The sequence below is a fragment of the Piliocolobus tephrosceles genome, chromosome 3 (genome assembly GCF_002776525.5).
Source record: "Piliocolobus tephrosceles isolate RC106 chromosome 3, ASM277652v3, whole genome shotgun sequence".
In the NCBI taxonomy this organism is placed as follows: domain Eukaryota; kingdom Metazoa; phylum Chordata; class Mammalia; order Primates; family Cercopithecidae; genus Piliocolobus; species Piliocolobus tephrosceles.
In genome coordinates this window covers 154,859,535-154,883,837 of record NC_045436.1, presented here as the reverse complement: position 1 = coordinate 154,883,837, position 24,303 = coordinate 154,859,535, and the positions used below count along the sequence as shown (strand labels likewise).

At 35.1% G+C, this 24,303-nt stretch overlaps 1 protein-coding gene across 2 annotated transcripts in view; it reads left to right on the top strand.

Moving 5' to 3' along the window:
• Positions 1–24,303, top strand: part of PCDH7 (protocadherin 7) — a 429,792-nt gene that overhangs the window by 179,451 nt on the left and 226,038 nt on the right. The window contains exon 2 of one of the 2 annotated variants that reach the window (XM_023223064.3): positions 21,985–22,177. In XM_023223064.3, coding sequence (XP_023078832.1) covers positions 21,985–22,177 — 193 coding nt within the window. Of the gene's footprint in view, positions 1–21,984; positions 22,202–24,303 lie in introns of both variants that reach the window. The other variant, XM_023223063.3, reaches the window with a different exon arrangement.

Below are 24,303 nucleotides of genomic sequence, written 5' to 3'. Positions count from 1 at the left end.
TTATTTATTTATTTATTTATTTATTTATTTATTTATTTATTTATTTATTTTTTGAGACGGAGTCTCACTCTGTCCCCCAGGCTGGAGTGCAGTGGCGATCTAAGCTCACTGCAAGCTCCTCCTCCTGGGTTCATGCCATTCTCCTGCCTCAACCTCCCGAGTAGCTGGGACTACAGGGGCTTACCACCACGTCCGGCTATTGTGTGTGTGTGTGTGTTTAGTAGAGACAGGGTTTCGCCGTGTTAGCCAGGATGGTCTCAGTCTCCTGACCTCGTGATCCGTCCGCCTCCACCTCCCAAAGTTCTGGGATTACAGGCGTGAGCCACCGCACCCGGCCTGAAATCCCTACTTTTTAGCAAATTCCCTTTTTTTTTTTTTTCATACTGTGATTGAGACCTAATAATGGGTCAAAAAGTCAATTTAGTGGATCTTAACCAGCATTTTAAAATTAAAGACAAGAATGGAAAGGAATATGGGAAAAAAAAAAGTAACTGAACTTTATGAAATAATGGAAAATGTTTCATAAAGTTTTCCTTTAGTGTGTGTGTTTACAGGATAGGAATGCAAAATTGATTTCCTACTGTTGGTTGTGATTAAAAAAAATTGAAAGTAACTGCCCCAGGGTTCTTTTACACTATAGATTTTGAGAATGACTGTCCAGGACAATGCAAATTCTAAAATATTCCTATCCCACTCACATTGAATATACAAAAATTCACTTTTTTAATGAGAGGCCCTTAAGGTATTGCTGTATTCCAGGTTTTGAAGGAGAAAATTGCCCTTGTTTGACTTTCCTGACATGAATATTTTGTGTATCTGGAAATTTTTGTTATATTCTTGTTTCATAATCATGCCATGCCTAATTTCCTATCTCTAGGTCCCAGCTCCTTAAAGCTGTGTTACTACCTGTTGCTTCCTTCTGTAAGGCTAATCTTATATGAGCCTGCCCTGTACGAGGTGGGATATACTATATCATCTGCTGCTGGTTTCATTTAAGCCTGTAAGCCAATAGGAAGCAGTAGCCTGTCTGCCAGAACTAGGCTAAGTCATTTGATAATCTCTAAGAGGTCCTTTTGGGTTTCCTTTTACTGTTGACTCCATCTTTTGAAATCGATCTTCTTAACTTTCCTCACTATCCTTATAGAATAGGAACAATTTGATTATGACTTTTTTTTTTTTTCATCTTTTACCAATTCTTAATCACATGTGTGTTTGTGGGGTGGGGGTGAGGTGGCCTGGGAATGGTTGCAGTCCTGCACATTGGGTCTTGCCATGACTAAACTTCCTGATAAGGGGTGAACCTCACTCCCACTTTATCACCTGCTATAAGCAACATCTCAATAATAGTCATAAAAGTGACGATGTTGACAATAACAATAATAATAATGAAACAAATAGTATGGTCCATATTTTACATAGTTTATATTGGTGATTCTCAAAATTTGGTGTGCATCACGATCATCTGTTTGTTTTCCTAAAACCATATCCTCTGATATGGATAAAGGACGTCTGAGTATTGAACAATTTCCCAAGTGATTGCCAGACACACAATGATTGGGATTTACTGGGCTGTCTAACTTAAATCTTTTTGCTATACTGTGATGTAAGTATTCCCATTCCCCCCTCATATTATAGATTAGGAAACTGAGGTTTAGAGGAGTTGTCTTATATCATAGAGCAAATGAATGGTAAAGCTAGAACTCAAAAATGTATGGCGTGAGCAAAGAATAGAACCAATAAATTTTTTTAAATTGCTGCTGAAATGGGAAAGTTCAATTATCAACTCCAAGTCTGGTGCTATTTTCAGTTGAAGGAAGAATAGGTGGAGTGCTTGTGATTTAAGGAGTTCAGTCTCCTTCCTCAGTCTTCTTCCTCAAATGTCTCTCAACTTTGAGATAAAATTTATATTCTTGAAATTTATACTACTCATGAAAGATTCTCTTAAAGCACCAGGGATTTTAATTGGGCTAAGACACAGGAACAACACATCATCTAAAAGGTAATATATCAATACTCTTGCTATCATCACCATGGGTATTTACAAATTAGTGCATAGAAGTCCAAGGACAGAGAAAGGGTAATTTGTCCTAGATGGTTTTGATGCAGTATGTCAGTAGAATGACTTGAGATATTTGGGATACAGAGAAAGTGAAATATAGACATAAAAAATGCTAAAAGGCAGAAGAGATGGTAAAGATACAGATTTAGAAATGCTTCTTAGTGCTGTCTAGTGATGGCATTATATATGGGGAGTTCCTGGGCTTAAAGAAGGAGCTAGCATTTGATCACATGGAAATAAAGTCAGGAATGGAACTATACATTTGTAATATGATGATGGAAAATAGGCCTAGCACCAGTCTTACAAAACTAATTGCTAATTGAGGGGCAACATGTCTTTCATATCGTATGATAAACCTTAAGTACCTCTATGAAGATACATTTTCTGGTTTTTACTGTCATCTCCATTGTTCTTATAGTATCTAATAAACAAAACTCTATTACTCATCCTGTTTCTGAACGAACTCCCAAATACGGTTGAGTCCAATTACAAATTACTTTTACTAGAATGTACGATAGCTTTAAAAAACAATACCCAGCCATTTTTCACAGAATAAATAACGTGAATGAGAAGAAATACTCATTTAAGTTTTTCTATAATCATTTTCAAAATGAAGACTACCAGCTTCCAAAAAGATTTGAGGTATTTGACAATAAGTCACATTTATAGTAAGACTATTAACATAGAAATAGTAAAGTAAAAGTAAAACAGAAAAACTACATAGAGAGGAGAATAAGTATATATACCAATCCTACTTAGCTTATAAATTATATGGTGATGGAGTGCTGACATCCCTAGCAGCCAAGGCAGATTAAAATTAGGATGATTTTCCATTTTACTTCAGGGACAGAGTAGATTTTTCAGCCTTGCTGACATGGATACTGAGCTGTGTCCAAAAATAATGTTGGGATGTAGTTCAGACATCAATATATTTTTAAGTTTCCCAGGTAATTCAAATGTGCAGCCAGAGTGGAGAACAGCTGACTTGTGTAAAACAAGGCAGGGAATTTATTGGGCTGTAAGAAAATGACTCCAACCCACATGATGGAAGGTGAACTACATACCTTTTCCCTTACAATTGGCTTAAATGTAACCCACTGCAGATAATGTCTGGTGGAGTTCAAATTGGATGTCTAATTTTTCAGCCTAAGGAACTCATGAAAAACTCTTACCAGAAGTGGCTAGAATAATTGACTTCATTCTCCTGAGGACTGATTTTCTTGTATAGTTCAAGTTCTACCAAACTTTACTTTTAAGTAAGCTGTGCTGTGCTGGAATGTGGTTTAGTTATATCAATGCTCTTATCAATATATTCAGAAGTCTCAGTGCCTGTTTATCAACTTCTTAAGTTTCAGTCAAGGCCATGACATTGCCTGATGAATAAGAACCAACCAATGGATCAGTTACCAACTATGTGACTGTGAGCAAGTTTCCTCTACGGGCATTGGTTTTCTTCTCTATAAAATGCAGAATAACAGGAGTAATTACCCATAGTACTATTGTGACAAACGATGAGTATTAGAGAATGTCACTATGCATTTTAAGTACAAACACTTTATCAACTCTGTTGCTAAGAAGACTTTACCTTCCTTCTTTCGATAAGTTCTGGGAAATGTCTGATACCAGTTACTCATTATCCCCTGGAAAGGATGATCTTTCTGTTGGTCAGTTGTTGCAGTATGTAAGTCTATGGCCCAGCCTTGTATCTCTATGAGTTTTTTCACTTCAGGGTTCTCTGTCAAACTGAGTGCAGGTAATAAATGTCATCCCTAGTTAATTCATGATCTGCCAATGTAAGCAGTTGTCATTTAAAAACACTGAAGTTAAACGTTTTTAAAAATGCCAACACTATCTTGTTCCTTCCCCCAGAATAAAAGAGTTAGCTTAATTACATGCTTTATTATTAATGCTATTTCTTAATACGTGGGATGCATATAATGAGATCCAAGGGGCAGAAACACTGGTGAATCAAACATTTTAATAGACTATAATAAATTTAACAGATTATGGGTGCCAACGTTTTATCATTTTAGTGCTTCTGAAGTGAAAATTAAGATATTAGTGAAGTAGTGTGTCGAAAATGCCCATGTCTATAAACATGTGTGGGAAAAAAAGAGACTTGAAAAAGTCATAAGGAAAAAAGTTTGAAAACATAAGGAATAAAACCATTTTATTTTAGATACGGCTCACCGAGTCTTCAGATATGAAATGTAAACATGTTTAGAAAGTCAAGCCGTAGTAGTAATAAAATATGATTGTTCTACTACTGCCTCATAGATTTGTTTTGCCCTCCTGTTTAAAAAATCCCTTTCCTATAAGCTTAAGAATTCAAACCATTTTTCTCAAGAAGAGGATAAATGAAATAAGTTGCTCTTGTTGCATTTACTATTAGATAATACGTGGGGAATACTGGAAAATTTAGGTTATATTATCAAGTGGTGCTTTAAAATTAAACTCCGGATGGCCAACAGTGCGTCTGACAACTTCGCCTTTCTGAATAAGAATGACTTCTGTGACCCTGGGCTATGGCCGGATTGTGACTATCCTCATTTTCCTACAGAATCATGAAAATGTCAAAACTTATTATTATTTAGTGAATTTATATTTGTCATTTCTTCTGAAAAGCTTGAGTTTTTATATAAATTACTCATCTTTTTAATTTTTTTTAACTCAAGTATAAAACAGAAACAAGAAAAAAAAAAAAAAAGAAACAAGAAAGAAGGAAACAAGCAAAAAACAATAGCTACAAAGATGGTAACTCCAATTAGGCTCCAATCAGGATTCAATAACTCTCTCCAGTGAAAATTAGGCCAATCCTGAAAATAAAGACATTTATTATCAGTTATTTTTTATTCTTACAAGTGTGGAAAAAAACTCATTTCTTTCAAGTTCCTGGATATTTTTTTCTTCTTAGTGTATATAACAGCTCCCTAAAATCTTCAGCCTGTAGACAAAATTCTGAGCTTAATTCAGTCATTTTTAGAGCACTCTACAGTGTAAATCTGTTTCACTTATAAAGCTCTCATCAGATCTCCATTGCAGCTTTAAAATTGAAAGATTATCCTTTATATTTTCAAAAGATGAATCATGGCTCAGAAGTTAAGTGAGTGGCCCAAGTTACTCAATTTATAGTTGATGTCACAGAAGTAGTTCTGGACTCCTGACTTGAAACCCCATGAATTTCCCTAAATGCAATATTAGTTATCTGAAAAGAGAGAACCAAAATGTAAATTTCCAGTGTTTATGCCTTACAAGGGGATTCCAGAGACCTAGCCCACTTCATTTTTTGTTTTTGGTGTTTTTATTGTATTAAAAGGATACTACATGTAAAAGTAAGACTATAAAGACTATTTTGATGATTTTACCCTTACTAAGCTAACACTTTTTTAACACAAAATATACAACACAATATATTGAGTGTTTTATAAAATAAGTGTAATTGTTAAAATGACATGTGATTTGCAGTGCCCTACAGGTGAACCCAACAAGGAAACACCCATTTAAATCTGAATGATGACTATAACCTCTTTCATAAGTGTGAAACCCAAGCCCAACTGTCACTTCCATCTACTCCCCACCATAACCAGGCTCTACGACCTACTATGTAAGTTTTCTATTGCTTTGTAAGAAACCACCAGGAGCATATGGCTTAAAACAATGCAAATTTGTTACCTTATATTTCTTGATGTCAGAAATGCAAAATCGGCCTCACTAGACTAAAATCAAGGGGCTGGCAAATCCATGTTTATTATGGAGGCTCTGGGGGAGAATCTGCTCTTTTGCCTTTTACAGTTCTTGGCATGCAGCCCACTCCCTCCCTCTTCAAAACTACCCAAGGTGAGTAGAATCCTCACAGTGCATCGTCTGACCTTCTCTTCTCCCTCCCCCATCTCCTTTTAAGAAATTTTGTGATTATAATGGGCCCACCCAGATGGTTCAATAGACAATTTACCCATTTTAAGGTCAGTTGATTAACAAACTGAATTTTGTCTGCAACCTTTATTCCCCTTTGCTTGTGAAACATGTCTCCGCTTCCATGCATTAGGACTCGGACCTTGTTGGGAGTCAATTTTTCTGCTTAGCACACCCACTTTCAATTATTTTCCTGGAGTCATTTGACTTTTACTAAGGAATAAAAATTAACATGTGCTAGGCATTGAATATATTTTTCCTCATGGTCACTGGTAGCTTTTCTTTTTAACAAAGTGCAGATAAGGAAGCTAAAACAAGTGAGTGATGGGAGTGGCAGAGGAAATAAGTTCACCTGTGTAGTAAAAGGTTCCGGTGCCAAAGTTAAGTTTCAGTTCAGCTTAATAATTTAATGCTTCACTAACACTTCAGGAACTGACTCTATTTGTCTGTCTTGATTCCTGTGAGACATATTAATTCATCTAGACCAGGAAAAGCTATTTAAGGACACAAACCTTCATTCCACAGAATAGGAAAGTCCAAGGATTTTAAGTGTATGTAGTTTCCTAAACAGATTTCACCAGGTGCAGTTTATATGAAATGTCTAAGATAGAAAAAGAAAAAAAAAAAAAGAAGAAAATGGAGCATCTGTTTGAGTGGATCTTAACATGCACGTTTCATTTTCATTCATTTCATTATGGGAGAAATGATTCCAATGCTCCTGATGTAGTCCGCTATCTGTGCTTCTGTGCATTTTAGGAGGTAGCTTTTTAAAGCTGGTTTTTTTGTCCTTGTTTATTTGTTCATTTTCAGTGTTTTACATATTACTGGAGTTCCACTTGGCTCTTCAGCATTGCTCCCTTGAACTGCTGCAGACTAACTCCAACTGTGTAAATTACCCTCTAGGTTTATCGACCTCATTCAGCTGCGTCTGGAACTCCATGGGTGTGTAGGGTAGTCATGCAAAGCAACAGAGCAGCATGTGAACTGAGCTTTTGATGATTATCACAATGAGAAAATGAAAAAAAAAAAAAAACATAAAAATAAAAGAAATCTTTGCTTGTATTCTCTGAATGCTTTTGTACGATTCATCCACACTTTGCCCAACTGGGTTTAATGCCTGAATTTGCAGCATGTAGATTTTTTGGCACAGTGGTAGGCACAAAGCAAGTGCTTAATAAGTCTTTGTTGGATTGCATGTCTTTGTGAAGATAGTATTTTTCGCATTAGTTGCTTGTCAATATTCTCTTTTTCTAACTAGGACTCCCTCTGTCTTCCTGTCTTTCTGTGGGTGTAATCATAGAGACTTACAAGGGCTTGACTCAAATAAATTGGAAGGTGAAATCCAATTGTGGTTCAGCATGCTTTCTCTGTTCTATTTTATAGCAGCCTTGCTATCCTCTGCTATTAGAATTATACATTTTAGATATGAATGTGATCTCACAGCCTTTTACACACAGTAGGAATTCAATATTTTTCTGAGGCTGAGGCATAGAAGAAATCACAGAAGAGATGGTTTCAGAGGTAGGGAAGATTTAGACAAACATATTCCAAGGAACTGATCTTTGGGGATGTCTTTGCTTTTTCACAAAGATGTTAAGCTTAAAGAAACCTTGCCATTTTTGCTACTTTTCATTAAGTTAATTAACTAAAATGTTTGAATATTAATGCATATTTTGTGATATTCAAAATGCATTAATCCAAGATGGATTTTCAAAGCCAGGCAGTATACTAAGGAGTTTCTTAATACGTGAACAAAGTCTACTCCGAAATCATTGATTTCAACCATTTAGTCACTAATCCAACCCATGTACTCTTACAGTTTCAAAGTCATATGGTTTAAGAGAATTAAACAACTGAAAATAATATTAAATACCAACTACTAAAAGTCCCTCCTTTTAAAGTTGAAGGTATTAATGCTGAAAGATTAGGTGTTGTTCCATATTTCACACAATATCAAAACCACTATTTGAATACAAGTCCCCCAAACCCCTAATTCAGTTATTTCTAAAAAGAACAAGACATATTAAAACATGTTAATACCTAGCAATTGTGTAAAACAATTTTTAAGATACTGTCATTGAAACACTGGTATAATGGATAAATGCTCTCTATAAGGACTGTACAGTATAGTTGAAAAGTCCACAATAATGTATAAAAATTTTAATACAACTGAAGAACTATAAATGTTGAAACAATGAGATCTATTTGGCTCAATAGCAGCTACACTTTCCAATAATTTGGTATGTTAGAAAAGTGCTGTTATATAGCATCTTGAATTTTACATTTTAAGTAATTAAAAATAAGTAGATTATGGACCGGGCACTGTGGCTCACACCTGTAATTCCAGCAGTTAGGGAGGCCAAGGCAGGAGGATCACCTGAGGTCAGGAGCTTGAGACCAGGTTGGCCAATATCGCAAAACCCTGTACCTACTAAAAATACAAACATTAGCTGGGCATGGTGGCCTGTGCCTGTAATCCCATCTACTTGGGAGGCTGAGGTAGGAGAATCATTTGAACCTGGGAGGAGGAGGTTTCAGTGAGCTGAGATCATGCCACTGCACTCTAGCCTGAGTGACAGAGCGAGACTCGGTCTCAAAAAATAAAATAAAAACAAAATAAAATAAAATAAAGCAGATTATGGTCCTAGCAATAATTTCTAAAACGTGCATTGTTGGGGATCCAGATGCAAGGAAAAACATTATTAAACTGAGATTCAAGCTGATGACCTGTCTATGGACTTCTCAGCAACAGCGTATGAAGATGAAAATACTGGGCTGTGGAGACCTCCAGTAAGGGAGTTAAAGGAATGGGCTTCCTTGGCAACAAAAGCCAAAATAGACAAATGGGATATGATGAACTGAAGAGCTTCTGCACAGCAAAAGAAACTATCTTCAGAGCGAACAGACAGCCTACAGAATGGGAGAACACGTTTGCAATCTACCCATCTGACAACGGGCTAATATCCAGAATCTACAAATAACTTAAACAATTTTACAAGAAAAAAAACAACCCCATCAAAAACTGGGCAAAGAATATGAAAACAACCCCATCAAAAACTGGGCAAAGAATATGAACAGACATTTTTCAAAAGAAGACATTTATTCAGCCAACAGACATATGCAAAAATGCTCATCATCACTGGTCATCAGAGAAATGCAAATTAAAACCACAATGAGATACCATCTTACACCAGTTAGAATGGCGATCATTAAAAAGTCAGGAAACAACAGATACTGGAGAGGATGTAGAGTCATAGGAATGCTTTTACACTGTTGGTGAGAGTGTAAATTAGTTCAACCATTGTGGAAGACAGTGTGGTACTTCCTCAAGGATCTAGAACTAGAATTACCATTTGACCCAGCAATCTCATTACTGGGCATATACCCAAAGGATTATAAATCATGGTATGATAAAGACATATGTACATGTATGTTTATTGCAGCACTATTCACAATAGCAAAAACTTGAAACCACTCAAATGCCCAACAATGATAGACTTGATTAAGAAAATGTGGCACATATACACCATGGAATACTATGCAGCCATAAAAAAGAATGAGTTCATGTCCTTTGCAGGGACATGGATGAAGCTGGAATCCATCATTCTAAGCAAACTATCACAAGGACGGAAAACCAAACACCGCATGTTCTCACTTATAGATGGGAGTTAAACAGTTAGAACACATGGACACAGGACAGGGAACACCACACACCAGGGCTGTTCGAGGGGTGGGGAGGCTAGGGGAGGGATAGCTTTAGGAGAAACACCTAATGTAAATGACGAGTTGATGGGTGCAGCAAATCAACTTGGCACGTGTATACCTATGTAACAAACCTGTACGTTGTGCACATGTACCCTAGAACTTAAGGTATAATTTAAAAAAGAAAAGAAAAGAAAAAAAAAAAAAGAAATGGGCTTCCTAATTAAACAGTCCCCTATGGAGTACATTGATTAAAAATTGCAATGAAGAAAAAAGTGAAAGCACAAATGCCCAATGCTAGGGTGATATAGATTAATTAGAAAATATACAGAGATAAGAAATTAGGATAGCATCCTTTAATATAATTAGCCATAAGGTGGAAAAAATGTGGGAATGAGGAGTTTACAGTATTTGTGTCTCAGAATATCGCACAACAAAGACTAAATCAACCAGAAAATCTAGGAGAAACTGATACATTTCTGGACACATACACCCGCCCAAGACTAAACCAGGAAGAAGTTGAACCCCTGAATAGACCAGTAACAAGTTCTGAAATTGAGGCAGTAATTAATAGCCTACCAATCAAAAAAAAAAGCACAGGACCAGACGGATTCACAGCCAAATTCTACCACAGATACAAAGAGGAGCTGGTACCATTCCTTCTGAAACTATTACAAACAATAGAAAAAGAGAGACTCCTCCCTAACTCATTTCATGAGGCCAGCATAATCCTGATACCAAAAGCTGGCAGAGATACAACAAAAAAGAAAATTTCAGGCAAATATCCCTGATGAACATCCATGTGAAAATCCTTGATAACATACTGGCAAACTGAATCCAGTAGCATATCAAAAAGCTTATTCACCACGATCAAGTTGGCTTCATCCGTAGGATGCAAGGCTGGTTCAAAATGTGCAAATAAATAAATGTAATCTATCAGATAAACAGAACCAATGACAAAAACCACATGATTATCTCAAAAGATGCAAAAAAGGCCTTAGATAAAATTCAACACCCCTTCATGCTAAAAACACTCAATAAACTAGGTATTGATGGAACATATCTCAAAATAATAAGAGCTATTTATGACAAACCCACAGCCAATATCATACTGAATGGGCAAAAGCTGGAATCATTCCATTTGAAAAATGGCATAAGACAAGGATGCCCTCTGTCACCACTCCTATTCAACATAGCATTGGAAGTTCTGAACAAGGCAATCAGGTGAGAGAAAGAAATAAAGGGTATTCAGATAGGAAGAGAGGAAGCCAAATTATCTCTGTTTACAGATGACATGATTGCATGTTTAGAAAACCCATCTTCTCAGCCTAAAAGCTCCTTAAGTTGATAAGCAATTTCAGCAGTCTCAGGATACAAAATCAATGTGCAAAAATCACAAGCATTCCTATACACCAATAATAGACAAACAGCCAAATCATGAGCAAACTCCCATTCACAATTGCTTCAAAGAGAATAAAATACTTAGGAATATAACTTACAAAGGATGTGAAGGACTTCTTCAAGGAGAACTAGAAACCACTGCTCAAGGAAATAAGAGAGAACACAAACAAATGGAAAAACATTCCACGCTAATGGATAGGATGAATCAATATTGTGAACATGTCCATACTGACCAAAGTAATTTATAGATTCAATGCTATTCCCAGCAAGCTACCATTGACTTTCTTCACAAAATTAGAAAAAAATACTTTAAATTTCATATGGGACCAAAAAAGAGCCCATATAGCCAAGATAATCCTAAACAAAAAGAACAAAGCTGGAGGCATCACGCTACCTGACTTCAAACTATACTATAAGGCTACAGTAACCAAAACCACATGGTACTGGTACCAAAACAAATATGTAGACCAATGGAACAGAGCAAATACCTCAGAAATAACACAACACATCTGCAACCATCTGAGCTTTGGCAAACCAGACAAAAACAAGCAATGGGGAAAGGATTCCCTGTTCAATAAATGGTGTTGGGAAAACTGGCTAGCCATATGGAGAAAACTGAAACTGGACCCCTTCCCTACACCTTATACAAAAATTAACTCAAGATGGATTAAAGATTTAAATGTAAGACCTAAAACCATAAAAACCCTAGAAGAAAACCTAGGCAATACCATTCAGGACATAAGCATGGGCAAAGACTTCACGACTAAAACACCAAAAGCAATTGCAACAAAAGCCAAAATTGACAAATGGTATCTAATTGAAGAGCTTCTGCACAGCAGAAGAAACTGTCAGAGTGAACAGGCAAACTACAGAATGGGAGAAAACTTTTTCATTTTATCCATCTGACAAAGGGCTAATATCCAGAATCTACAAGAAACTTAAATTCCTAAGAAAATGCAACCGCCTCAAAAAGTGGGCAAAGGATATGAACAGTTTTCAAATGAAGACATTTTTATGCATCCAACAAACATATGAAAAAAAGCCCATCATCACTGGTCATTAGAGAAATGCAAATCAAAAGCACAATGAGATACCATCTCACATCAGTTAGAATGGCAATCATTAAAAAGTCAGGAAACAACAGAAGCTGGAGAGGATGTGGAGAAATAGAAAAGCTTTTACACTGTTCATGGGAGTGTAAATTGGTTCAACCATTGTGGAAGACAGTGTGGCGATTCCTTGAGGATCTAGCACTAGAACTACTATTCGATCCAGCAATCCCAAGACTGGGTATATACCCAAAGGATTATAAATCATGCTGCTATAAAGACACATGCACATGTATGTTTATTGCAACACTATTCACAATAGCAAAGACTTGGAACCAGTTCAAATGCCCATCAATATTAGACTGGATAAAGAAAATGTGGCACATATATACCATAGAATACTATGCAGCCATAAAAAGAATGACTTCATGTCATTTGTATGGACATGGATGAAGTTGGAAACCATCCTTGTCAGCAAACTAACAAAGGAACAGAAAACCAGACGCTGCATGTTCTCACTCACAAGTAGGAGTTGAACAATGAGAATACATGAGCACAGGAAGGGGAACATCACCCACCAGGGCCTTTTGGGGGTTGGGGGGCAAGGGGAGGGATAGCATTAGGAGAAAGACCTAATGTAGATGACGGGTTGATGGGTGCCGCAAATCACCATGGCATGTACATACCTATGTAACAAACCTGCACTTTCTGCACATGTATCCCAGAACTTAAAGTACATAAAAAAACTCTCCAAAAAAAAAAAAAAAAAAACTACTGGAACATAACCATGTCCATTTATTTACAGATGTTCTATGGCTATTTTTATACTCCACTGACACAGTTGAGTAGCTGTGGCAGAGACCTATGCTCACAAAGCCTGAAATACTTACTTTCTGGCATATTACAAAAAAAGTTTGCCAAACTCTTGACTAGGTTTAAAATAACCCAGCAATAAAGAGCAAAACCTAGATTGAATGATTGTGTCAGCAATATACAGTGCCCGCAATTTGTGTTTTAGAATATAATATCTTTTTTAGAAGTTTTCAGAAAAATAATTGTCTATATTAACCAAGAGTTTTAGGCTTTGGCTATTCTGTTTCCTGACATTTTTCATTAGTGCGGGTAAAAACCCAAGAAGCCGATTTGCATTTTTAAGCCAGAGTAGTTCTTGCATTAGTCTGAATATTGAAATTCATTATATTTTCTTCTCATTTGCAAAATCAGAATATTAATATGATCCACATAAGTATAGCATGAAAAGTGACAACATCAATGAAATGAATAGCATTTTCCTGGCACAGAGTAGCTGCTTTAAAAAAAAAAAAAAAATTAACATCATTGTTTTGTTGCAATAATTAAATAGTTTGTAATCTACTGGACTAAGAATTATAGTAATCACTTACACTCTTAATTTCTAAAATATAAATATAAATAATAATGTCAAATATGTAATTGCATGCAAGTCAAAGGAAATACAGTTATTTAACTTCTGCTGCAAATGAGAGTTTTGATTAACTAATCCAAATGTCTCAACATGTATCTTGTTAATATCCTTTCATCTGCTATTGACTTGAAAGAAAGAAAGAGAGTTTGAAGTATGGAGGGATCTTGAAATATTAGCAAAGGAAAACACCCTTAAAAAGTTTAAAGGCCTGATTAAAGTTTGTTTGAGAGTTCTGCCAGATATACTCCAACTAATGCACTATAGAATCCTAAATATGTTTGTTCAGTAGCCACTGACACTGGTTGAGACTGTTTGCAGATTAATCAGTGCCTGTTCACTTGCAAGGAAAGATCTCACAGCCTTAGCCGCTCTTTAAAAATGAAATGCAGCACTCCTTATAATAGTGCAATGTTCTGCTCCATGACTGTTTCAGTGCTTTATGACTGACAAAGAGAGTCATTAGAAGTCTGTTTGATGGACATAACTAAGTGAATTGGAAAAAATAAAAAAGGCTTTTCAGCCCATTCAGAAATAATTGATGTGACTGAGACAGCTGTATGTGAGTTCCAGATAAGGAGACGATTTATGGAGAAACTACTGAAGCTAAAAAGGAAGGTGCAGATTTAAAGTTCCCAATAAAGTTGTCTGTAAGACAAAGAGCAGTATTCAATAAGGAAAGAGATTTAACCTGGGGTTCTTTCCAATAGATGGCATCCTTAGGGTCCTATCCTTTTGCCAATAAAATCCCCATAAAGGTAGTGTCGCTAGGTTATAAAAAATGGACTCCAAGGGGAAGCATCTGCACTCTTAGCCTTGTGCTATATTTTCTGTTTTACTGTAACTATTGTGTACAGGTTGTAACTTAGAAAATTTTGCTTAGTAGATGAAAGGCACATTTTTAATATGTCTGATTGTGGAACATAATGTTTGCTTTTATGATGTGATGGTTACTTTCTAATTAATATAATCAGGATGGATAAAAAGAAATGTTTTAATATTATTATTATATATATTTGTAAATATTCTTCTGGTCTCTATTGCTCCTCTTGGAAACTATACGTGAACTTTTGAACAAATATTTTTCCAAATAGGTAACACCTGTAATACCAAATAGGTAATACATATTTTGCAATTATTGTATTCTGAAAGCAGAATACATTAGTAATAGAATATTAATAACATTAATAATAATGTGAATTTCAAAATTAACTTCCTCAAATGTGCAGATTATAAGTAGTAAATGTCACTACATCAATACTTTCAAAAAGGGAGGATGGTTACATGGTTCTTTGACATTAAAAAAATAAAAATGAATTCACAAAGCAAAATAAAAAGTAAATAAATTATTATAGTACAATTTGACTTCTGCTTTCTAGAGATTTAAAAATGTGGACTTTTTTGAAAACTGTTTCAGTCTTCTAGTGAATTTGAAATATGTGGACTTAACTTTCCTTGAACTCTCTGGGTGGAGAGCGGGATAGAATTTGGCTGCTAGTTTATTTTTGAAAAAAAGGTACAGTTTTTGAGAGCTTCTCATGTCATCTCTGAATCTGTCAACTGCCTAGATTTAGGGTGATTGTTAGGTGCTTTATGTTATCAATCATAGAGATGCAATTTTAGGAAAGGGAATAATGAATCAAATGCTCACCTCATTTTCCCTTCATGAGTGCCTTATCCTTTGCAATAATGTCATTAGAACAGAAGCCTTCTTTCTGTAATCCAGATGGATTCTAATTCCTCTCTTTATCTAAGCAGGCAGTCTTTCTCTTGATCCCAATTTCACCAATATGTCCATTTTAGCATCTGTTTATATTTTTCAGAAAACAAAGCTATCCAATACAAATGCATTTACTGGATATGTCACATAGTACACCCCACAGCAGTCAATTTAATAAATCCTTATTTGCTATGTTTGTCCTTTTAAGTTTCTGAGATTAATTTCATTCAGAAATGATCACTGTAATCGCACATCCCTTCCTCTGGTCTCACTCACATTTTAGGGCAGAGGGGAGGATATGAAGAGGCCACCATGTTCAGGCTTTCCAACAGCAGAAGAGCAAGCATGGCAGATAGAGGACCTCTCCCTTAACACTTTTGCCTACTCATGGGACCTCTAGATTTCCAGAAAATAAAGTGAATAAAATTAAATAAGGAGTAAGTATATGGTAGTTTAAAACAGCGTCAGCTCTAATGCATTTCCATTAGCTGGAGGCTTAGAGGGAGAATGATGGTACATACAATGCTCCAGGGATTGTACATTATCTGGAGTTTACCTTTGAATATATTTGTAACAAACCCTAAAATGTCCGAGTAGTACCTGTAGTAGGATATGTCCTCAAGTGAAAGTCTCTAGTATGTCATAATGGAGAAAAAAATAGTTGATAAATACCATTCAAAAATAACTGAATAGAGAAATATTCATGCTTAATGAATGATTAGATTTAAATCGCTTTTAAAAATGTTGAGTATTATTGTATGTACATATTTGCAGTACAAATAATTTGCGTTTAGAAAAATAAAATTTTAGCACTTTAATAGGATAATTAGGTTTGAAATTTTGTGTGGATTTTAGAAATTCTATTTAGAAACTTTACTTGGCTAGCTCTATATTTTCTTAAAAAGCATCAAAACAATGGGAGATAACTCTAGTTATATAGCTGTGGCCTGAGGTATACTACTATCTCATTAATTCTGAGAGTATTTAAGTTAGCAAGGGGCAGGTGCTATTATCTCCATTGTACAGACCCTGAGTCTAAGGCACAATAACCGAAGATCAGCTGACTTGTCCTCCAGGTCCCATAGGGTTTCTTGGAATAGAATTATTTTCTTGTTCTGTTATTTTTTGTGCACTGTTTCTTTCCCATTAAACACACATACATCCACATACCCCATTAACAAAATTCCTCGAAACATTTCAATGTTTTTATAATTATTTTGATTTTATTTCTCTCTTTATTCTTTTTTTTTTTTTTTGAGACGGAGTCTTGCTCTGCTGCCCAGGCTGGTGTGCAGTGGCGGGATCTCAGCTCACTGCAAGCTCCGCCGCCCGGGTTTACGCCATTCTCCTGCCTCAGCCTCCCGAGTAGCTGGGACTACAGGCGCCCGCCTCGTCGCCCGGCTAGTTTTTTTTTTTTTTTTTTTTTTGGTATTTTTTAGTAGAGACGGGGTTTCACCGTATTAGCCAGGATGGTCTCGATCTCCTGACCTCGTGATCCGCCCGTCTCGGCCTCCCAAAGTGCTGGGATTACAGGCTTGAGCCACCGCGCCCGGCCTTCTCTCTTAATTCTAGCTAGCTTGTCTTCTTTGCTCTCTTTCATTCTGCTCCCATCTTCTCTTATCGAGCACCCCTTTTTGTTTACGTCTCCAAATATTTATTTTCAAGCAAACCTTCTTCAGTGCCAATGAAGAAAGACAAAAATGTAGATCAATAAATCAAACATTTTACAGAAATCTTGTTTTAACTTCTACCCTTTTTCTCTCTCTTGTCATATATTTAAGAGTAGTAGTGCATTCCCGCTTTCTCTATTTCTCCATTTACTGACAAGCCAATCTTCTGCTTCTTTTGGTCCAACCTACAATTGTTCCCCAGAGTTTAGAGATACTATAGCCACAATGGCCTTCTAAAGGATAAATCCAATGGGCATGTGGTAGTCAGCATCCTTCTTGATGTCTCTGATGCTTTTGATCACATAGGATGGCCTTTCTGGAAATGTTATGTTTCCTTGACTTCTGAGTTTTGAAAGTGACCTGCTTTTCATTCTCATCTTTTTGTTGTTGTTGTTATTGTTTTTGAGACGGAGTCTCGCTCTGTCACCAGGCTGGAGTGCGGTGGCGCGATCTCGGCTCACTGCAACCTCTGTCTCCAGGGTTCAAGCGATTCTCCTGCCTCAGCTTCCTGAGTAGCTGGGATTATAGTCACTTATTGCCATGCCCAGCTAATTTTTGTAGTTTTGGTAGAGACGAGGTTTCGCCATGTTGGCCAGGATGGTCTCAATCTCTTGACCTCATGATCCGCCCACCTCAGCCTCCCAAAGTGCTGTGATTACAGGTGTGAGCCACTGCGCCTGGCCCTCACCCGTTTTTTTTTAATTGCTTGCTTCTAGCAATATGGAATATGGAATCTATAATCAACCCCCAAATATATATTATCTATCAAATTTCTTTTAGAGATCTCAACCAACAAACCACTGTCTTTGCAGTGCCTGCCCTAAATTCCTAAGTGTTAGAGAATCTTATTTACGCCTCCATTTTACTGGAAACTTGATCACATTATATTTTTGTGCTTTTATGGATTGATAAGTTTTTGAGTTTCTTAAATGTGTAGAATCATTGTTGGAGCATCCTCAAAACCCTGGAACATAATAGGCATGAAATAAATGGAGGTCTAGTGAATTAATGACTCAATCCAGTCAGATATATGGGCTTTCTTTATAATGGCCTTGCTGTCCATTCTCACTGCCACCACCTTCTCTCAGCCTTACCTCTTGCTAGGTAAATATTTCATTATACTATATCTCCTAGCATAATCTTCTGCCTTCAACATTTCGTCTTCCTCCTCTTTTATAAGGAACTGTCAGAAAATGTCTTCATTATTGACCTTTTCTTTAGATAATTCACTTACCTAAAGAAATTATTTGATTTTCACTCTCCTGTTTTTTAATTCTTTCACACATCTCATCCACAGGGTTTGGAATAATTTTCTTTAAGATCTCCGTCTTGCAGTACTTATTCAAGTCTGTAGCTTGTCTTCACAATTTCAAAGAGCTGGCAGACTGACACTCTTCCTCAAGCTCTTTTGCTTTCTTTGCTTTCTCTTCTCTTAGATAGACCAATTTACATTTACAGAACACAAAATCGTTTATCACCCCAGACAGAAAAATGCAAAGTTCAGACACTGCAATTTACTAAATGTCTTTATGACCATAGTTTTAAGTCTCAAGATGGAACCAGGAGTCTACTGACTCTCCCTGGAAACTGTTTTATACGCTTAAAGAACGAGCTAACTGCCTGGAGCACATTGCTTTCTTGAACCTCTACCTATGTTCTTCCTGACAATAAAGTTTCTCATTCCTTTCTGTGCCTCTTCATCAGCTGGGGATTTTTAAAAACTCCCTATCTCTGAATCCCACCCTGATTGCTGATTCACTGGGTTTAAGTTGGGACCAGATATTGGCATCTGGTTTTTCCACAAGTTCTCTGGGTGATACTAAGGCACATCTAGGTTAAAGAATTATCACGTAAGCTATTCTACTTCAGAGTATCAGTAATTAACAAAGTGACAGTTACATATATAATGCAAATTCATTCTCTCTGTCAGGAGTTGACACTCTGCTTTACTTTTCTGCTTTAGTCAATCTTTCTGGAATATATAAATAATATGAATATAGTGTAATAACCTTCGCTGTAAAACAGCTATCTTTTCAATACTCAACTGTCTGACTCTCTCTCTCGTCGTTTCTTTCTCTGTCTTTCTCTCATTTCATCTAACTCTGTGTGTCTGATATACTATTTAAATTAAATCCTAATTCTTGCATCAATGGGAGCTCTTTCATATTTTTGACTTCTGTATTAATTTGGTTCACATTGTCAACTTAAATGCTTGACCACAAAAAACTTATTATTCAAAATTATCAAACTGAATTTGAAGAGCTAGTGATGTAATGCTGATATCTTACTGTGACATTCTTCTAATAAAATATTTTAAAATGTGAATAAATTGATAGGTGTGATATATTATAATCCATTGTATGATACATTTTATTTTAAATATTTATTGTCAGTTACATTTTTATTCATTCAGATGTTATTTTAAATGCAAAAAGCATTTTATACCAGAAAGGAAGAATTGAATTTAAATATTTTCTAATATATAAATAGATATCAATATTTTAAAATTATGCAATTTTTACTTCTAAAATAACTGATAAAGATTAAATATTCACAGTCAAAATAGGGTAGGAAATCAAGAAAACAAAATGCAGTCATTATATAGTACATTACAGGGAAAACATTATTTTATTCTTAACATTTTTCATTATAAACATAGTTATCACCGGTTTCTCTGCTAGCCTATCCACTTTTGGTGGAATAAACATTTAAGCACATATTTCAAAATTTTTCCAAAATTATTCCAAATTTCAACCAAATGTCACTCTTTTTTTCTGCTTTTATATCAAAATGAAACACCATTTCTAATCATTTCTTATTTTCTGTTTCTAAGTTTATTGGTATGTCTTGTGTATTTCTGTATTCATTTTGAGCTTTCTTCTTGTGTTAATGAAGATATTCTAAAAGATTTGAAAGTCATTAAAATAGAATTAAGAACAGCAGTTGACCCTCCTTTCTGTTTTTATGTGTTTGTTTATTTTTAAATCCATTGCTATGTCTTTAAATGATAATATGTCTGCATAACCCTTGGCATTCTTGGCTAAATTCAACATTGTCATTAAAATTTCATTGTTCAGAAGTATTTACTGAATATTTTCTGTGTGTAGAACAATGTGGTTTTAGGAGACTCTCAGTGGTCTCATTTCCAAGGTGAGACCAAAAGCATTAAACAGTCACAGGTGTGAGAAGTGGGGTGGATGGAGTGGATGGGGTGGGTGGGGTGGACGAGGGGTGGGAGAAAAGAAAATACACACACACAGGTAAAAATGAGGGTACAAATTGATTTCTTTATTTTTTAAATACAAGGTATTTACATTTCTTTATACATATTTTTTAAATACGGGGTAAAATATCACAGCTATATTACTGTAAAGAAATATGAGAATCATTAGTGAAATAAGAATAATGTTTCTAAAAAGTTTATTGTGAGTAAATTTAAATCCATAACATACATACTATGTATATTGAAAATATTTGTAATTATTTATAAATACTGCAGTTCCAATTCAGTGAAACATTATAAAGAAGAGAACATGAATTAAATGTTTTCCTTTTGTATTAAGATTCAGCTATTCTGATTTTGACTTTGAATCAGAATAAAAGGGAGACTTTGTAAAGATTGTACACTTCAAATAAGTACATGAATTGTGAGCTACTGGGTAAAAATACTGACAATTCACGATATTTTCAGCTAGTCTTCCATCTATGACAAAATAAAGGGAAATTTCATGGAAGCATGTGTTTGTCGTTAGCAAAGCCAATTTATAAATTGGGGGAGATGTTATAACTCTTGTTAGCTTTCCCATTAATAACCTACCATGTGCATATAATCCTTAGTATTTCTAAAATTCTACTGGTCCAGGTCATGATTAGTAATTTGTATCATGAACATTCAAGTTATAAAGGTGCAAAAAAGGTTTTGTAACCTTTTACTGTTTTCTGGCAACATTAACTTTATACTTTGTAATAAAAAGAAACAGTCTGAGTTATAAGTTTAAAAATATGTACACTTCTGACATTTTTCAAATTCATGCAGCAGCTTTATGGATACAACTATTGCCAAGAATAATCTCAGACTGACGTTGCAGGACATTTTTATATGTTTTCCCAAATTATAATTCTTATGTAGCACTGTCAATACATGGCATTGGTTTGTTCCTTTAATGAACCTATTTTTTATTTTATTTTATTTTGTGGTTAACTAAGATAATCTGCAAATACCTTCCATCTTCAGTCCAGCCATTGTCAGTAACATAGTAAATTGTGGGGTTCAATTGGATAAAGTTTCATAAAATTTTTAAGAAACAAATTAAAGTCTGTACATGATTTTACTTTATGGAACAAATCACAAACAGTAATATTAAGAACACACAATTAAACTTTATAGTTTATTTTCTACTCACTGTTTAGGGATACTTTTATCTATTATTTCAGTAAAACTCTTACAGTTTCAAGGTCAATAGACAATATTTTTATAGGAATTATGTAATAAACATATTTCTGTTTCCTAGCACTGCATCTAAATTCCTATTTGTCAGCTGTACTTTGAATAGTTTAAGTCAACTGTCATCCCATTTGATTTTATAACTTTGTATCATATGGACAAAGTATTTAAAAATTGAGTCTTCTTACAATGGATTAGTTCAATATTTACTGCCTTCACAAATCACTGACCTTGTTTTTTTAGAGTCCCTTTCTGGAAAGCATATCTGAAGTGAGTACTATTAGAATAGAAAAAGGTTGAATACGTGGAACTAACATATCAGATTTAAATGTGTGTTTTAGTGAAATTACTGTTTTTTAAATTTCTGTTTCTGAAAGGGAATTTCCAGTTTTACCATAATAAAATCTAAGTTCTAAACATTGCCTTAGATAATACATAGTTAACTAACGTGATTTCAACATATCTATTCATTTTGTATTGAATTAGTTGCCAGTAGACCTTAATGTATGTAATTTATGTATTTTTTATTAATAAGATCATTTACAATCTTATATCGTAGTGACATTCAGAATCTTTTCTTTTGCAGCCATTTCGTAGAGTGACGTTTTCTGTTGTGAGTCAGCCTCAGGACCCACATCAGGGGTCACTGCAGAGTTGCTATGACAGCGGGCTGGAGGAGTCAGAAACACCAAGCAGTAAGAGTTCTTCAGGGCCAAGACTGGGTGCCCTTCCACTCCCAGAGGACAACTATGAAAGGACCACGCCGGATGGCAGTGTTGGTGAGGCAGAGCATATGGAAAATGGTAGGGGCAAACACAACATCCACACACATAATCACGCTAGTGAGCCGTAATAAGTTGACTCGCGAAGGTCAGTCTAAAACCAAAATAAAATAGCTGACATTAAAACCATTTTATTTAAGTGATAAATATTTGCTAAAATACAGAAATGCCAAATAAAGGAACATAACTCTGTAGATAAAATTCACCCAAATTGCACCACCATTTTAAAACATCCTGTCCGAAATAAACGCACTTATAAATAAATCAGAACAGGGCCCACTGTGAAGGAAGCTAAATAAGTGCAGAATTCCTAAACAATAGTCACCAAGAAAGGTCTTGTCTAATTGTTTTCTTCTATTCATTTTTGTCATGCAACTATTTCTTCAAGTACAACTGTTCAGTCTTAGTGAAAGGAAATGAAAGAAACATACCTTGCTCTATCTTTTCTTGTCCTAGATGTTTAGAAAAGCGTTTTCAAACCTCTCCTTTCCAGTGATCACTGAATAGAGTCAAAGGAGAATAGTACTACTTTGTTCTCCATAATATACAATAAATATTATTAGAATTTCCCTCTTACTTAAATATAAGGTGTTTTTTTCATTTTTATGTGAGAGAAAGGAAGGAAAATAAATCATAATACTCTGTATTTTTATACTGTTTTGAGGTGATTCTCATAATTACCACAATTGACCTTGTATACATTTTCCTTTAAGTTATACATTTAGATTGCAAGTAGCACTTATAAGACTTTCCACATTTGTTTATATTCCCAGAGATAATTTGGTGATTTATTTTCTGGATTTTGAGTCATAAGTAAATGCCTGAGGAATAGATTTGTGTCAAATAATGGAATGGTAAAATTCATCCAAACTTCGTTATTCTTTCAAATATGAAGAGAGCGGTATGGTTATACAGAGAGAAAGGAAGAGGAATCACACACATTTTATCCCTAGTAAAACTTGAAATGGATTTATGTCTTTTGCCATCTCAACCCCCGAGTAAAATAAGATACTCTAACTTTTTGTTATATACCAGTTTCTTTAGTGCCGATATATATGCAAGTAGAGCATATTAATGCAGGAGAAAGACTGATTTTCTTCTGGAAGTTTATCTATGAATATTAAAATCCAATATTAGAATATAATATATCATAAATTACCCCAAGTGAAAGTATTGCTAAATTATATTATGCTAAGTAATTATTTATCCACATTGTTCTCGGATAAGAAGATATGATATCAGGGTCTGATGACTGATGTCCCTCTTGATTAATTTTGCATAGTTAAAATGGCATTTTGCCTTATGGCTATAAAGGCATGTTTATCTGTGTGTATGGTGGTGTGTGCTTATGTGGATGGGAGTCTGGTGTGGTTTCTAAGCGACCTTTAATTCTTTTTTATAACTAACTTTTTAAGACCTGTTAAAAGCAAGGGCCATGATAATGTAATGGATTTTTCCTGAATTTGTATATGATCAACACTTGAAATTCAGAGTTTGTGTGACCATTTGTCATCTACTAACTGTGATTCATATTAACCTTGATCTATAGGTAATAACAGAATGAAATGCGATGCACTATGGGTGATCTAACTGTAGCAGTTGACCTTTGAGTAACAATTTTGTTGGGTCCATGTTTTCAAACTACTCATCCAGCCATAAAGTGCAATTGTATTGCTTAAATTCTGGTAATTTCATCTTCAATATTAATGGATCATTCTGACATAAATAGAATTGGAATTGAAACCTGTCAAGTATTCATTTGTCACATTTAATTGGAATCCAGGTAATCTGTAGTTTTTTGCTTGACTAGGTTTTAATCAGGATTTGTATTGGATTTTCATTTGGATTTTCCATTAAAATACCATTTGGGATGCTGTGTTAGTTCCTTATTATTATTACCTCAAATATTTTTCTGGAATTTTAACATATGTGAAACAATGCAGTTATCACCAAGTGTTTGGGATTAACTTTCATTGTAAAGTTGAGAAGATAATTTCCAGTGCAATAACAAGCAAAATTCCAATGTCATGCTACAAACCAGGAATAAGTTAGGATAGCTAATGATAAAAATACGTTTTCACAAATGCAAAGAAGGAACTGAAACAGGAAAATTTAAGTGAAAT